This window comes from Pterocles gutturalis, unplaced genomic scaffold (genome assembly GCF_000699245.1).
Source record: "Pterocles gutturalis isolate BGI_N339 unplaced genomic scaffold, ASM69924v1 scaffold30831, whole genome shotgun sequence".
Lineage (NCBI taxonomy): Eukaryota > Metazoa > Chordata > Aves > Pterocliformes > Pteroclidae > Pterocles > Pterocles gutturalis.
In genome coordinates, this window is record NW_010106425.1 from 4,110 (window position 1) to 22,104 (window position 17,995).

The 17,995-nt window shown below is 45.3% G+C and overlaps 1 protein-coding gene across 1 annotated transcript; it reads right to left on the minus strand.

Moving 5' to 3' along the window:
- Positions 1–11,524: 11,524 nt before the first annotated feature.
- On the minus strand, positions 11,525–17,594 carry LOC104472205 (the record flags this gene model as incomplete). The annotated part of the gene is made up of 4 exons (XM_010087784.1): positions 17,316–17,594; positions 14,155–14,294; positions 13,551–13,758; positions 11,525–11,703 (listed from the first exon to the last, which is right to left on the minus strand). Coding segments are annotated over exons 1-4 (806 nt in total), but the record flags the coding sequence as incomplete, so codon positions are not given.
- Positions 17,595–17,995: the final 401 nt, after the last annotated feature.

The following is a 17,995-nucleotide window of genomic DNA, read 5'->3' on the forward strand; positions in this document are numbered from 1 at the left end:
CGAGGGAGGGAAGAGGCTGGTTTGAATTTACTGCTGAAATGCAGCGAACAAGGTGATCCACTGGGCCTTTCGAGCACAACTAAATGATGCAGACAAATGTAATGAATTCTTGAAACATGACTTTGTAGGAGCAGCCTGAGAAAAAGCCTTCAGGTTGGCCTCTGCTGTTATATCTCCAGCAATACATTTTATCCGGCATAGGGCACGCACACTGCAAACCTTCCCTTGGTGAGCTGCACTGACACTGGCTCTGATCACCTTCGTTCTTATGTAAAGCAGGTTGTTCCAGGCAGCTGCTAACGAAGCTGTGCACACACACACACATTCACACACTGGCTTTTTTATGACTCCCCAGATCCTTCTCAATAAGTCATACTGCCTAGATGTAAAATTCTTTTTCTATTTGCAGCACGAAAATTGCCCTGTGTTAGGATCTGCTGCCTTTTATGGAAGCATGAATCAAAAGTTTAACAAAAGCATTTTTGGCTTTGTTTTCATTTTCCACTTTTTTTTCTTTTTCCCTTCTGCTTTTCTACTTTTTTAACACTTGTGTGTATCCTTTAGCTATCTGGGAAAGCTCAGTATCCTCAGTATTACACACCTGACTTGGATAGTTTAATAAATAAATACAACAAAATTGAGTGGAAATCATGGATTAATACAGAAACACCAACATGGATTTATATCACGAGTTTCTTTTCTCCGTGACGAGCAAAGCCTACATTGGTGGGACTCCCTTAGTTAAAGGTGATCAGAGCTGCAGAAGGACCTGTCTGCACAGCTAACTGTGCCAGGTCAAGGGCACTGTTCTGTAGCACGGCTTGGTCATTATTTTGGGAAGAAGCACCAACAGTGTCACAGAAGCAGGCTGTGGCTCTTTGACCAAAGCATCTCTGGAGTCAGGGCCAGAGCTGTCCAAGACCTCAGAGAAGTGCTGCGTGGCAGGATCATAAAATCATTGAATTGTTTAGGTTGAAAAAGGCCTGGGCAGCCTGTTCTCTCGCTGGAAACTGAAAGTCAAGGCAGAATTAGTTTTTTCCCTAAAGCGTATCATCTGTTGATGCAGACAGGTTCTGGGAGGTCCCAGTGCCTGTGCTGTACTGCATCAAGCAGCATCATCAGTGTTGCCTTCTGCTTCATTTTTGCTGTATTTTTTAGAATATATGTTGTCTTCTGCTTGCGGCTCAGTCTCTCTTCCATCTTCATCTCTTCACCATCTCCCTTCCCTCTGCCACCCACCGGGCAGTCCCTGCAGCACTCTGCTTTACCAGCAGCTGGTTACCCTCACCACTCCCTCTCTTCTCACCAAGCTCTTAACGCAGGTTCACTTCCCATATTCTTTGTCTTGTGGCTGCTGGTCCTTGCCCTAAACCTGCCTCTTCGCTGCTCCTACTCATTCACCTTCTAGTTCCATTGATTCGGTTCTTGCCCCGTTGCTCTAACTCCTGCTGACCTTTCCTGGGCTTCCTTATAGGAATGTATTTAACAGAGTGACTCAAAATGGGCAGGAAAGAAGAGAGACAACAGGCACTAAGGAATCGCTGCTTTGTTTCAGTGTCAAGCAACCCAAGGGATGGTGTTTGGAGTCACCATGATGGGGTCTCCAACATGGGGGAAGTGTTAAAAGAAAGAGTGAAGAGCTTTAAAATCTGGTTTGGGGATGTAGCATCATTCATATAAGTGCACACACGGGGCTAGGCAAGTGTGGAAAAGCTCACACACAGCAATGCAGCGTGGCAGCAAGGGTCTGCTCAAGTGGAGTCAGTATCAAAACCCATCTCCCTCAATACCACGTCTCAGGTTTTCTTAAGGATGCAGGCTACGTGTGCACTGCTTTATAGTACATCTGGCCACCTCGGTCATGGCTCAACGCAAGGATAAAACAATACACACCTACAAACGGGGAGAAAATTCAATCATCTCATAAAGATGCTTTCTTGATTTTTAAACATGACTTCCTCTGAGCACCGTATTCAGTGATTCAGCAAATAATGCATCCTCAGTACAATGTTCAAATGCTGTAAGAGAGCAGTCAGCTGCTGCTTTCATGAACTGAAGAGAGACTGACAGATTTTAACAGCATCAGCACGGAGTAATCCTGGCTGTCCCACCACATCCTAGTATGCCATGTCCCAGCTACCAGTCTGAAAGGCTGTGCAGGTATTTCTGGTAACGTTCATTCCAGGACCCTCAGCCCTTGCCCTGGACAGAAAAGCAGCACACGTCTGCCCACCCCATCCATCTCACAGCCCCATCTTTGCAGGTGCTTTGTGCCCATGTTCTGCAGGTGCAGCATTAATGGACCCTTCTTCCTGCCAAAAAAACCTCCAGACACAACCCACCACAGCCCCAACACCTACACAAAGCTTTTTTGCTACCACATAGCTAATTACAAAGCTCATGCAATGCTTAGGATCGCTGCTTGCATTAGCAGACTTGTGTCTGCTGCGAGGCAACGACAGAAGAGACTTTACACCCCCCGCACTCACCCTGGGATTTGAGCCTGTTACTTTCATCTCCTACTTGTAGTTGGCTAGAGCAGGATCCCAAAAAGACTCACTTAGATTTCTGGAATGCAGTTAATGAAGATTTTAAAGAGGGAAAGACAAATAAAAACCAAAACAACCCACACATAAACCTGAATGTTCCCAGGCACCTGGTTTTGGGCAGATCTGTATGTTGGTCACCCAGGCTTGCTGTGGCACATCCTTGGACGTCCCATCATCTTGCCTGAGCTGAACATCGTTCTCCACCTGAGGTTTTTTGGGACTCATAAGATACGTGTCTTTACACACAGAACCATGAGGGGCTTGTTCAGAGGAGCGGGGAGACGCGGGCTGACCACAGCCGTCACACCAGGGTGGGAGCCATCGGTGCTCCCATCTGAAGGCAGACTCGCAAGGGGGCTGCCTCTTGCACCAGCGCCTGTGAGCTGCAGCACTTCCCAAGAAGTGGCACACCTGCTTTTGTTTCTTTCCTTAGATCGAAATAATTCCAGCTTCCACTGCCCCTTTCCAAGATAATGGCCTGACATAAGTGCAAAGGATGCCTCATCAGTTTGGAAAAGCTTAATGCTTCCTTGGGAGAATCAACTGACAATATTAACCTGGAATAATTCAAATACAAAGGCGTTATTTGGCTGTAGAAATTATGTAAAAATAATATAGCAATAAATCATCATTATCATAAACAGAAATGCATATAGAAGTTGTATACAAATATAATCATACAGAAAACAGATACAGAAAACAGCACCACCACCGCCCGCCTGGCACCAGTATCAGCACTGTGCTGCTCCCACTGCATTTGGAAACCAGGTTTATATCTCAGCCAGTAACCTGCAAAATTCAGAAATGTTGAAAGCTGTGCATCTTCTTAAAACAAGTTAAGTCATCTAGGAAAAGCCTGACATTTCAATGATGAAAGAGAATACGTCTATCCCCTTCCAGTTCCTCTGAAAATAAACATTTTAAATGGAACTGCATGGGAACTTTCATCCTGTGATATACACTTGTCATCAAGAGATAGTTTTTCACCTATGACATAATTGCTATCATCAGAGAAGCAGTGCTGTCACTCTGCTGCCATTTAGCCTCATTTTCTGCTCATTTCTTTATCTTTTCTCATTCGGGCATTACACAGTCAGCTACGTTACTATTAATCATTCTCAAATATAAGCAACTGGAAAGCAGAGCTGTGTGAGTAATTGATTTTTCAGTTCCAGAGCTGAACCAAAATTGCAATAAGTAATTGTCAAAGAAAAATACCCCACTTTATTTCTCTCTCTCATTGAAGCGGAAAAAAAGTTTCATGAGGATTTCAGTGAAACATTTGTTCATCTGGAGTAAGTAATTTCATTTCCATCTTTGTTGTTTTAAGAAAAGCAGCAGATCTATAGAGAGGACCTATCTTGGCACCATTCACCAAGCCGACCAATGAAGAATCAATCCTCACTGTTTGGGAGATGGAGGGACCAGGCTCAGTGAATTCCTCTGTCTGGGGGAATTTGCATGTCCTGGCACTGACCTACGAGAAGATTTTCACCTCTTTGGTGAAAAGAACTCAAAAAGTATAAAAGTTACTTGTAAAAAGGGAACAATTTTAACTGGGAAGAGTGGGAACAGCCACCTCAGGAGACCCAACGGCGTGACCAAGAAGGTCTCCTCGGGTCCCAGCAGGGTGCTGGGAGGACTGACAGTCTCCCCCAGGCCCAGAGAGCAGCAGGATCACAAGGTTGTTTGGTATGGGTTTTTGACTAGCTGGTCTTGTGAATTGAGCCACCAGTCTTTGATGATGTTTATAACAATTCTCTTACACCCAAAATGGCATTTTTAAATTGTTTTTTAAAAATTAGTCTAAACACTAACTAAGGCAGCACGGTATTCGGATCACAGCCATTTTGCAGGGATGCACTGAATTACGCATTTGGCATTCAGAATTTCTTCCCTCTCACATTTGCACAATTTTGGCAAATTTCACAAGAATGTTTGGTTCGGGTTTTTGCACCCCCTGGGTTTTTTCTTCTGCGACATATAAGACTTTAAAAGAAATGAAAACTGAAATGATGCAGACATAAAAGTCATTGCTGGTGTTCTCCACTGGTGGTGGAGGTACTGCCGGGATGAGGAGGGATGCACAGCTTACTTAGCACCCTGTCTGGGAAGGAAGATGGAAAAAGCACAACATCTGTTCAGGATTGGGAAAGCTTCTATGTAGGCTTGCTGAGTCAGAATAAACCCCCATCCCAGATGACATCTTGAGGTTCTTCACACAGCTTAGTGGCAGTTACCCGAACATGTAGAACAGGTCTTGAGTATTTGTGGGGCATTAATCAAAACAGTCGCAGAGTAAGTCGCATACTGCGCTGATCAGTCTGGACATCTCTGCACAGGTACACATCCATTTAAACATAAAGCAAATATGGAACATGTTCAAGCCTATTAGCATCTATTTATACTTGTAAATAAGTGGTATCTATCTAAAGCTTTTTAGAAATTCAGTGAAACCTGGCACTTCCACTGAAACCTGTTTCTAATCTTTCTGAAGGAGGAAGCAATTTTCCCAACATGACCCTGATTCTGATCTTGTTTTCTTTGCCTATAAAAATGACAACTTAAAAAGATGGCCTCAGCAGAGCTGTGAATTGGCATTTATTTCAGTACTATAATAACTCTGAAACATGCCAAAGGCCCCTTAAATGTTAAAATTGTTACCTACTGCACCCCGGACAGAGTTTGGGTTCGTGAGCAGATTTTGAATGAAGTAATTTGTTCCCCCCATCTGACCCTGGGAGCGTTTGAATTGATTATTGTAGCAAGCAAACTTGCTGGGAATAATGAACTACATAGAGTTTTGTATAATAATTCTCTCTCAAGGGCTGTGAAGCTGATGCCTACTTAGAAATAATTTTGGAAGAATAGCTGAAACAACACATGATGCCATTTGACATCATCCCAGAAGCGGCTGAAAGGCTGGACAGTTTTGAGGACTATCCAAGTGTGAAGAGATGGATTTGGACTAGTCCCAGCTCATGGCAAGCCTCACATTGTGTAAGACTTGCAGCACCTTCATATTGTTTCTCCACAGCCCGATGTGGCTGCTTGTTCTCCCATTTTTAAATCACGTTTGGAGCCATTTTGTTAGAACTTGGGACCAGATTCATTAGTTAAAACATAAACTTTGAGAGTCGCTCATCAGCTAGAGCTGTGACACAGGACCTGCAAAATGGATGGCTGAGCTGTGCAGAAGTGGTGTTTGTCATTGCCAGGCTTTTCATTTATTTCTTTCAATAGATTACCGCAGAATCTGTGATCCGTGATTCTGCGAATAGATTACATTGACAGAAAAAAACCCAGAGTTTCCAAACCATGCAGAGAGCATGTCAGCCTAGCAGAAAAGACTGAAAACTGCGCTGCTGCTCTTGTCTTCCACATTATAAGATTAAAAGTTTAGAGATGCGGTCACTGAGAAGTAGACAGGGAGTGACTCAGAGCTCTCCTACAGCCAGTAATGTGCGGTAGGATGAGTAACTCCTGCGGGCAATGGTGAGTTCCCACAGCCCCATCAGGCCGGCTTTTCCTTTTTTTGGGTCACAGTTTGGAAACCAGGACTCAGAAACAATCACCATATGAGAAAAAAGCCAGAGTACAAATATGGCTAAGAATTCTTGGAGCAAAAAAAAAAAAAAATAGCAAAAATCTTTCTGTAAAGAAACTCAATTGCCAGACTTTAAAGGAGTCACCAAGAGATGACACAATTACAGGCCAACGTCTGCTGTATGTTTGCACCATACACTGCACCACAACATCTCGGGATGGAGCCATTCTCACTGCAGAATTTGGCCTTAAGCTGGTAAATCACCGAGATTTATTATCCCTGAACACTTCATACTTTTGGCTTGATTGTTCTCTCAATAAGTAACTGACTGAGGGATACTCTGCCCCGCTCTCCTCCTGCCAGCTTCTTTATTTTACAATCTCCACAAAAATCAAGAAAAAAATGCAATCTGGAGAGGTACCGTACACAGAATCTCCATGCTGTGCCACATTCCAGCCTTTACACTTGCTTGGGTCCATGAAATAAAGGGAAACAAAACCGCAAACGCTTCCCACGGAAAGGCTTGGTGCTGCCGTCTCATGGGAAAAGGGAGAAAAGGGGGAAAAAAAAAGATTTCAAAAACTTGGTAACATCAGCACTCCCATTTTTGTTTCAGGACGGCTGTGTGCTTTACTGCTCACATATCAATTTCCTTTGCAGGTGATGCGGGCCCAGAATTACATCACCAGTGGAGCAGCCAAGAGCATCCTGGTGCCAGGATGACCGCAGCCCAGAGGAATGTGTTATCACAGAGCGCCCAGGGACTCGCCAGTGCATTCCTTGCTGGGGGTGCCCTGACGGGGGAGGCAGAGAGGAGACAATGTCACTGGAAGGCTGAAAGAAAACTTTGTGGAGGAAGGATCTGGGGTCACAGCCCTGCTGTCTCCTCTAAGCAGATCTAATTATGGCCATGGACTTCAAAAAGAGGGTTTAACTGAAACCAGATCCAGTAGGGCACTGCTTGGGAAGCACAGACTGAATCCTTGGCTTTGCCTTTGGAGAAAATGGAGACGTTTCAGCGCACGGGGAGCACTGGCGCTGGGGTGGGACAGAATCGTTTGAAGCTGCAGAAGGAAAGGAAGAGCCGATGTAAAACCCTCATCATTTCCATAAAGCCTTACAATAAAACGTGACTGAACACAGTGTCGATGCTTTCGTACAGACAACACTTCCCTTGGGTGCTCAGCATGTGTTTACCCTGCTGTGCGGTGGGGTAACAGAGTCGCGGCCAGCTCAGGGATGCTGCTGGAACTTATCCAATTACTCACAAGGCAGTTGCACCGATCTCCCTTAACGAGCTCCAACAAAGCCTTTCTGCCACATCACACCCTCTGTTCGACAAACCATGTCCCCTGCATATGACAGAAACTCCCTCCTCCCCCCATTTTTGAAGGCTTTCGGGTTCTTTCTGCCATCCATCCCGCAGGAGCGGCTCGGTGGTCCTCACCGCAAGCTGGTTTCTGAACCATTACAATCAGTGGGAGCTCCCCAGTGCTTTTAATAGCAGCAAGATGTGCTGTCAACCCACTGGATTAAAAGAAGAGTACAAGACGAATTGTTCAGAGATTAGCACCTCTAAAAATGTCAGGATTTTAAACCTCATCTCTTGGGTCGATCAAGAGGTCGAAGCAGTGCTGAGGTTACACAGAGCTCTCCCCCTTTCCACCAGAGGAAAAAGCCCTGCTGGTCAAATAAAAAAGTTCATGCTTGATCCTAAGAGTTTATATTTTTCTCTCTTTTTTTTTTTTTTTTTTCCTCCTATGGTCCCCTAAGAGGCAAGAGGGGTGAGACTAGGCAGAGAAGATAATAACCAAGCACCACGCTGTGTTAAGCCTCTTTACAGAAGAGCTTTTTGGGGTGGGGAGGTGCCAACAGCTGCTGCAGCTGCAGCCAGCTCAGCCAGTGCCCGAGCCCACACCACCAGTTCGCTGCCCAAAGTGCAGCTGGAGACCAGGAGGTTGCCTGTGCTGGGAGGACCAACCTTATCGTTCCAGCTCTTGCTGCGTGGTCTCCTGCTCTTCAGGTGTCCCCTGCAAGCCACGTCCATGCAGCTCCAGTCAGACCCCTCATTCTCCACCACCAGACCAGAAACTCCTTACCCCCCATCTGCAACCACAGGTCTCTAAGCTCTACTTATTCCTCGGGAGGAAGACGGCTGCTTTTGTGCTCAGAGGGACAGGAGATGCCCAAGGACAACCTGTGGTACAGGTGCAGTGGCTGAGGTGGGCAAGCGTGGTAAAGGGAAATTTTGGTTGAATGGTAAAAATGAAAGATACTGTCCTTAACCTTCAAACCATTCCCATCTTTAGGTGTGATTATAGGGTGCTACAGGGAAAACTGCAAAACACTTCAGCCACCACGCCTGTAGAAGCATCTTCCACTCCAAGTACCAGATTTATTTCATCTCTGTCCAGCAAACAGTTGTCCCTGCTCTTCTCCTGCAGCGTGCCAGCCTTTCCCACCCCTTCCCACCGCTCAGCTGCACTTGCTGTGGCAGAGCCAACACCAGCGGGCAGGCCCTCCGGCTTCCTCCATTTACCCCTCCTCACTGTCTGCAGTTTGGATATCCCTGGGTATAATTTTCTCTTTGCTATACTTTTCATGCATAAATCTTCTTGACAAACTGTGTTGTCCTGTTCCTTCCTTCCCGTGCAAGGCTCACCTAATACCCAGCCCTCGTAGGGACTGTTTGCTGTCATACCGTGTTGTTGTGGATGGGTTAGAGACAATGCATTAAAGGGTATGTAAAAATATATTCCAAAGTAAATACATTAAGAGAGTGCTAGAAATGCATCAAACTAAGACATATTTCTGCTCTTGAAGAATTTCCCTTTTTATCTTGTTCAAACTTTCACAGGACGACAAAAGCATATGTGGCCTCTGAAAGCTGGTGTGGACAACAATGGCTCAGGAAGATTGGTAAAATCTTATGGTGAGGAAAGAAATGACTTAAATTGCTTAGATGTGGGACAGGAATGATTACTGCTGTCGTCGTACCAGACCGCTGTGAGATGTCCGTCCCACCCGACTGTTCTTCCTCCGGCTCGCCCTGGCTCGTTAACGTCATAGCTGAGAGCGAGCGGAGTGCCTGACGGGCAGAGTTCACCTCCCCGTCCCTTTTCTTTCCCATGGAGACTCCAAGTCTGTTCAGCTCTTAATAAAATAACCCTCAGGCCTCAAAGTAAAACAAATTACATACATAGTGGTGCCTATAAAGCAGTAATGCCTGGGCAGGACCCCGAGCAGTGCCTTCGGGCAGGTCGTTCCTCCATCCCGAGATGCAGAGTGAGGGAACATGGGAGGGTTTGTTATGTTTTAACCTATTGCAACTTCATCTTTCCACTACAAACTCTTTCTTTTTGACAAAGATCTCCTGCTGATTGCCACTGTGGGGCTCTCCTGAGAATCATCCCATCACCCTGTCTTTCTCCATGAACACAGCTCTCAAACGATGCCACTTCCAGTTTCCAACACCTACAAAGATGTGGGTGCAGCCTCAGTTCATGTGCACTCAGCAAGCAGCAATGAGGACTTGAGCTCATTTAAGACTATATACACTAATGAGTGGTTTCCAGCCCGTCCTGGTTTTGTTAATCTGCTCTGCGATTGCTCTGGGAGGAGGACCCTGAAGAGGGAGGGACGCGCATGCTTGGCTTTCCGTGTTTAGCCACATGCCATGTTCTCTCTCCTTGGTTGCTACTAAACTGGAAATGAATTTTCTCGTTAGTGCCTTAGACAAACAAAGTGGATTAAATAGCACACATCAGGTTTCTCATGTCCCTCAACATAAATCCAAAGGGCTTTGGCACCGCAATTCTTCCCCCCAGGCACCAGTACAGAGGCACTGGCGACGAAGGCCAGCAGATGTGGTTGCTCTTGAAGATCTGCTTTCAACAGAAGTTCAAATTCTCCTTTTCTTATTGCTGTTTTTCCCAAAAATTGTAGAAAAACTGAAACGTAAAAGACACAAAAGAGCAGGAAGAGTTTGAGAGAATGCCCAGAGAGATGGGACTCGATATCTCCGCAGTAGGAATGTGAGCCAGAAAGCTTGTTAAACTATTAATTGGAGGAGTCAGGTCAAAACAGGTCATTATCTTGGGCTATTTAGTGGCCTTCATGAGTTGAGCTGGAATAATAAGAAGTCAACAATTGTCAAATTAAAGTAAATATAAAATTAAAACACAAATGTAAATGGTATTTTAAAACCACTTTTACTCTTGTGGCATTTGAGTTGCCGGCATGTCCACACACACGGATATTTAGCATAGAGAAAAAACGGCATCTATGAGAATCAGATGTGAAATTGCTCCTTACTCGGAAATATAACCTTTTTTTTTTTTCAGCTAAGAGAATCAAACTGCTAAGATGCAGAAGCATTTTTGTCCTTTAAAGTTTGCCAATCAACCCAGGAAAACAGAGAGACAGCAAGCCAGCAGCTATGAAAGCAGGAAATGTGGTCACTAGCTCATGTGCCACCTACTCAAAGCTGGCGCTGAACCGAGCTCAGGAAATGCACAAAACAATTTAGCTCCTGGCTTTTTGCAAATGTCTGCCACCAGACTGTGGTTTCCTCAAAAGCATTTCTCCTTTGAACTTGCCTTAAGTATTTTTTTTCTCAGAGACTGTTTTTTAAAAAAAACTGTGCGGATTGGTTTCAAGCCATTTGGTATGAGCATGAAAATTTCATACTGGAAAACTGAGGCTGTTACCCGGTGCTCGTTCCTCACCTAAAGTAGGTGCTCTTTCTTTTCTTAGAATCTCAGAGAACAAATTACTCCCACGAGGAGGACAAACACTTGGAGAAAAAAAAAAAACCTGGAGCATCTGAGCCTGTGAGATAAACTCTGCAGACAGTCCATCACAAGCCGGGCACGTTTTATAAAACATGAATGTATTTTCTTCCAGGGGAACACAGATCTTGCCTGAAGCACCCATCTTCAAAAATATGGAAAATGTGGATGGTTTGTGACTTTGCGAGCCTGAATGCAAAGGGCATGGCCAAGTCCCTATGGCTTGTGTGCCAGGATCCTAACGGGTGATGGTTTCCTTGCCCTGTCCTCCTGCAGGGACAAACAGTGCCCCGTCCGTCACAGCGTGCAGCTCTCAGCTGGGCACACCAGCCCCAAACCCAGCAAACATAACTAACATCTGATCAAAAGCTGCCAGGAGGTGAACCCAACACAGGCATGGGTAATTCCAAACAAATCCGCTTCTTCATACACATACACACTACAGGAGCATTCAATGGTCTTCCTCCAGCTCTAGACCTGCACAGTAATGCACTTACTAATAACGTGAGTGCACTGACATTTACAAATGGTTTACACATGAGTTCGGTGTCATTCAGACACAGAACAGACCCAGACCATGGCACTGCTGAGACACCAAGCACTGGGACAGCGGCGAATGCACCATCTCCGGCACTCACCTCTCCCGCTCCTGTTCCAAGAGGTTGGTAAAGTCGTCACTCTTGTTCATGTAATCTGTATGCTTATGTTTCTCATTTTCCAGCTCATAAACGGTGCGGCGATGGCACTTCTCTGCCAACAGGAGCTGCTCCAGCATGCGCCGGTACGTCTCTCTCTGCTTCTCTTCAAGTCTGTCCAGCTGGATTGAAGGAAAGGGGAACAGACTGCTTTAAAGGTCTCCTTGCTTACTTCATCTGGTTTATTATACAACAGTGTTGTGTTTGGTAAATGCGAGTCCCACAGTTTTATGTCTTGGGCTTTACATGAAGCAGTGACTCGAAATAAAAGTAACTGTCCTGTAAATGTAATGATTCCTCGGGACAACGTGCTTGCAGTAAACCTTTCCATAGTTCTCAGGTACACAAAGGACAGCATTTGGCTTAGTTTTAGAGTGACAAATATGCATCTTCAACACACCTGTAGGACTGCTGAGATAAAAAGTCTCGACTATTTTGATTCAGCATAGATTCAGTTTTATGTTGCCAAATACAATTCATTACAAGCCTCCGGGTTTTCCCCTCAGCCTGTGTTTTGACAGAAATTTCTCTCTTTCTTTATTAGCAACACTTTATCTTTTTTGTCTTCTTTTTTTTTTTTTTTTAATTAACTAAAGATGCTAATTATTATTGAAAGAAACACTAAGGCCAGGGAGGCATGTCTAAGAAGTCGCCAAGGCACACCGAAGCCACCACGGCTACTCACACTGCTCCTTTCGCTGTTCCTTGGCAGCAGATGACAGGCTCCGTCCTCCTCCCCAGGGAAGCAGCCCACAGCCCTGGCGCCTCTCTGCTTGCGTGCCCCTGGCATGGCAGAGCCCGCTTTGCCCACCCCCAGCCCCTGCCCCTCGGGAATCGCACCTACCGCAGCCCCAGCTGCACTGGGGTGCCCCAGGAAACGGGGGGAAATAGAGCAGGAGGAGCAAGGTGATCTGCTCTCCCAAAGCTGACTGTGGCAGTCAAAGTAAAACTTCTTTTGCACTTATGAAATATTTTCACCCTCCTATTTTAGCTCCAACGTAACTCCTGTGGACCTCCACATGACAAAAGTTTTACGCTGAGCTCCCTGTCAAATTGCCACCTTCTTTGGGCAACAGCCCCACTAGGCTCTTTTAATCTTGTTTGACACTATTTCATGCATGCTGCTGAAAGCTAAGGTTTGCTTTCCTTATTTACCATCATCCCAAAAATTCCAGAAGATGCCTCAACACAAATACACAGTATAAACATATGCTGTGGTAGGCACAATTCCTGGTGAAAAATTAACAGTTCTAGTAGGAGGAACAATGAATATTTGGGCAGGCACTGCAGTACATTATACTGCACATTGTTGCATGCTCTTTCTCCATGCCCTGGACTGTTATGAAGCTATAAACATAAGCAGTCGCTGCTTATTTGGGCATTCACGCTGGCCTCAGATATTCCCAGGTCTATTCTACATTCGTTCAATGCTCAGGTTTTGAAGCAAGAGATCAAGTCCTAGGGGTGTCCTTTTGGGGCTGAACTGACTTTGCAGTCCTGGAGCTTAAGTGACGTAAAAAGATTATGGATTTATGATTCCATCAATATGGTCAAAGTCAATCTCTGAAGGTCTTCTTTTCCTAACTACCCACATGATAGCGCTCTAGGATGCCAAGAAAATCAGAGAGTGCTTACCAGCGCTGTGAGCAGCAGAGGCTGGAGCCTGGAACTGAAAGGAGTTTAAAGAACAGACATGTGACACCCAAACATTTTGTTCTTGCTTAAAAGCACTAGCCTTAAGAAGCATACAAGCTCTTTATTGTTCATGTTCAAACCCATTGATTTTGCTTCCAATTTATTCTGTGGCTGGGTGAACAAGAACATTCCATTTTTCTTCAATTTCCTGCCATTTGTACAAGCACTGCACTATCCTCTTGCATGCTTTGCACACATGCAAAGTGTGCAGAGTCTTACTTCTAATTATGATCCCCCTGCACAGATGCGATGATGTAAATCGAGAAATTATTACCTCTGAAATTGGTTTCTCATAGACGTCTTCCCCTAGAGACTTCTCTTGGGCAAGGATGGCATCCCTGTGCAGCACTCGGAGAACGTTTTGTGGAGCTGCAGACCCATAATGAGCTTCTAAAACTTCAGGTTTGGTTTTCTCTGTCTTCAGCATGTGGATCACATCCTCCCTTGCCTGTAACATTGCAAACCAGTACCAGTAAGCCAACCTATTAACCAACAGGGAAAACAGGGAAAATATGGGCATTTCATGTGTACGGGCTGCATACACAAAAATTAAATAAATTAGAAGAATGCCGGGCTGCCAATGCAAGTATAAAAACTTTGGTAGATAGCAGAGTAAACGTGATATACACAATCCAAATGCAGTTCTTGTAGGCATTAATGATTCTATTCCTGCCTGTCATTACGTTTGAATGCTGTGAATTTTTATCTGGGTTGCAGCTATCAGCAGGGAACATCATCACTCTTCATACCTTCATCTCATTCACCGCCTGTCCTGTTCCCTGGTGGGGTGAAGAGATGAGTATAGCACACAGCACAAGCGGGCTGAATTTGTATTTCCCAGAGAGCCTCAAATCAAGTATTTCCTCATCATTCCCTACCTGACTGTGGGACTAACTGTGGCCAAGGGGAGCACGGGTCCCAGCTCCTGCCCCCAGTCTCGGGCAGCATGAGCAGGCGCCTGGGCACAATGAGACAGCTCCGCAAGGCACCTGGCTCTAAGGGGCACTTGAGGGCTGGGCTGCAGACAAACACGTAATCCCAAGCTCTGATTCTAATCATACTCGCCAACATCTGCTCAGCCATCTGTAAAATGGGGGCGGGGGACGTGTTTGCCCTTCAAGGCAGGTTTGTAAGGCCGTGATCCAGGGGGAAGGTAAAAGGTACAAGTTTTCGATGGGCACGAGGGAGCTCCCAGGTTTTCCCATCTCTCCCACAAGCTCAAAGGGCAGAAGGGTGCAGGCACCAATTCTTCTCTTGCCTGCCCTTCTGACACTCAGACCATGTGAAGCAAACCCATGGGAAGCAAATTAAGGGCTAAGGAAAGGTTCAGATATTTTAGGAAAAATCTCATACAAATCCCTCCACTATGTTAGCAGTGACTGTTTAGGATTTATGAACTGACCAACACTTCATGCTTTACACACACAGTGTTTATAATGGCACTCCGTAGTACCTCTGTAGCAATTCTGAAATCTTCACCCCGTACCACAGAGGCATCGCAGCTCTACAAAACCACCTGCTTTCAAAGTGAGCAAGGAAATAATCTCAGAAAATGGCAAAGACCTTTTAATTTTTTTTTTTTTTAATAAATAGAGTAACATGAAAATAAACTGAAAAATGAGCTTGAGGCAAAGATGATGCCACCCAAGTGACAACCAGCCCTCTTATAAACAGCTAGCTGTAAGGGCTTACTCTGTACAATGTTTTTAACCTTAAGTAAAAGCTTTGTGCATGTCTGCAAAATACAAATACAGACTGGAATGGTATTAATGGTTTTTCGGCATGAGCGTGGGAAAGGTGCGTCACTCGTGGATGTCAAAACGACAAATTAATTACGTGGGTTAGTCACAAAGAGTGCCAAGAGAGCCTGGACACCTCACTACATCACATCCTGGGAATACGCCATGCTCAGTACAGGAAAAAATGTTATTTTAGGAAAGTTTTAGACAGGTTCAAGAATATATAATTTTTTATATCCCTGTAGAAATAACAGCTATCTTAGTGTCTTCACTACTGTGAGGCCAATGCTTCTACACTCAAGAAAAAGTCCTGAAAAAGTCTAGTAAAATAGCACAGGAGTGTGGGGGTATTTATAAATATCACCATTTTGAGACGTGAGAGTCCCTGAAACAGCTGATAACTTGCCAGCTAAGAAAGGTTTCTGGAAGCTGCGGGTTTGGGTCTCCCAGGAGACAGAGGGAGCGGAGCTGGGGGAGCGGGTGATGCTAAAGGGCACCCCAAGCAGGAAAGGAGGAGCTGCTCAAGCTCATTTCAGAGCTTTGGAGGAAAGCCTTATGAATTGTTTTGTCTTTAAAAGGAAGCGGTGACATACTTGGCTCCAGTGGGCAGGGCAGGGCTGTCAGCCCAGAGAACCACTCGCTGCAGCCCCAGGGGAGGGTACCCAGCCCAGGAGAGGGCTGCGTGGCACCGTCCCAAGGGCACAGGCACTCCCCACTCCCATCTTCCTCCTTGGGCACCCCAGGCTCTACAGGCAATTGGGATCTGGATCTCATTAGCCTGGCAAGGTGCCTGCTGCCTTTTCTGGGCTTGGCCACTGCTGCTGCTGTTATCTTTGCAAGGGTATCGGCTAATTCACCAAGTACTCTGTTTCCATGGACTGTGATAAGTTTGTGAAAAGCAAACTAACAAACAGACACTCAGGTTGCTAGGAAGCGTTGGACTAAAAAAGGGGCCTTGTGCTAATAATAAACTGGAGAGAAATTTGCTTTTATTTGGTCAGCAACAAGCCCCCGCATAGGAAGATTTTCAAGTACAGCTAGACTAGGTCTGAGTGGTAGGGGTCTGGGTGACATCCTAACCAGCCTTGGGGTTTGCCAACTCCAGTTAGCCTCCCTGAAAATCCTTAGGATAAACGCAGAGGGAGGGAGCTGAAACAGCAGCCCTGTGTAACTCATGATTTCGTGTTTCCTCCAGATGACTAATTTTCCACTGAAACAACGAGAAGAGAGCTCTGATGGAGATGTTTTCTTCCGATGTATAGTGAACACCTCTGGCTGTATTGAACTGCAGGATACAGACCATTTCCAGATAATAAGTCAGAATAATCCTGTGGAGGAGCACGTGCTATTTCAACACATGTACCTGGAAAGAGGTATGAGAGGGTCAAAGAGAGGGGTCTTTGCTAAGAAGAGGGAACCATACTGGCAAGATGTTTCTACTGATGGACATCTATGGTAGATGGTACCTTGTCCCAAAGCACAATGCTGTTTAGTGTAAATCACAAGCCAGGAGACAACACAAGGAAGAGATTTCAAATTCAAGTCAAATTTGAAATTTCATGCATCCCAGAAAGTTGTTAGCTGTTTTGGTAGAAGAAACATGGTGTTTGACACAGGAGAGCCATCTCTCAAGTCCTTGTTTGTTTTGTTTTGTTGACAGTCTGATGAGAGAGAATACTCAGGCATGAGAAGACCACATATTGCAACAGCTTGTAACACAGTGAAACTTAGTTGTGCAAGTCCAGAAGACTGCAATTAGTCAGAAGCTCTTTGAAGACAAGATACAGAATTTAGAAGATACATACATTTACTTTTATTGGTTTTTTCACTCCATCAATTGTCCTACAGAAAGCTCCAAGATAACTTTCTATCTATGCTGTTCAGATTGTGGGTTCTTCAAAAGAAACAGACTTTTCTGTTAATAAAGTGCCCCCAAGCACCTGATTCTCTAAACAGTAGGAGCAATGAAGACAGATTAATGAAGAGGACACTTTTACGTCTCAGAAGTACTCTCAAGGTGAGAAACACAGAAGGTCAGATATGTTGAGAGGTATTTTTCCACACTCATTTTCTCCAGGAGCAAATCTTGCCTAGGGACTCCCTGTCCATCCAAATCATAGAACCATAGCACAGCCCAGGTTGGAAAAGACCTTAAAAGATCCTCTGGTCCAATCTTTCCTGGGAAACAAAGCCTAGATGAGATCATCTACCACTATATCCAACCACATCTTGAAAACTTCCAGTGATGAGGACTCTACCACATCCATGAGGAGGTTGTTCCAGTGCTTGATTGTTCTCACTGTAAAAAATTTCTTTCTTATGTCGAGATGAAACCTCTCCCAGTGCAGCTTGTACCCATTGCCCCCTGTCTTTGCTGTGTGGCTCCTCGTGAAGAGAGAGCCTCCATCTTCTTTGTAGCTGCCCTTTTGGTACTGGAATACTGTGATGAGGTCCCTCTCGAGCCTTCTCTTCTCCAGGGAGAAAAGACCTAATTCCTTCAGTATTTCCTCATAGGGCAGGTTCTCCAGCCCTTTGGTCATCTTCACAGTCCTCCTTTGGGCCATCTCCAGCTTGTCCATGTCTTTCTTGAATTGTGAGGACCAGAACTGGACACAGTGCTCCGTTAACTCCTTCAAAAGGACTGTGTCTAATCTTGGTTTATCCTTCCTGGAGGTGCCACATTCTAAAGGCTGATGAGCTCAGATGCTGAGTATGTCCATGGAGGGGCTGAAGTGCATCGACCACTGCTGTCCTGCACAGCTTTGCCTGCCCTCCTTTCCTTCCTCTCTACTGCCCAGTGATTAGCGCACTCACTTAAGATGTGGTGTCTGTGCTTCTACCTGGGAAATGCAAATTTCTGAAGACAAGGCTCCCCTGCCCTCAGGAGTAAATGCTCGCCCCCCAGCTGGAAGGCTGACGTGAGGCCGCTCTGCAAGGTTACCCTGAAATACTCCCTTTGGGCAGAAAAAAAGAGAAGGGC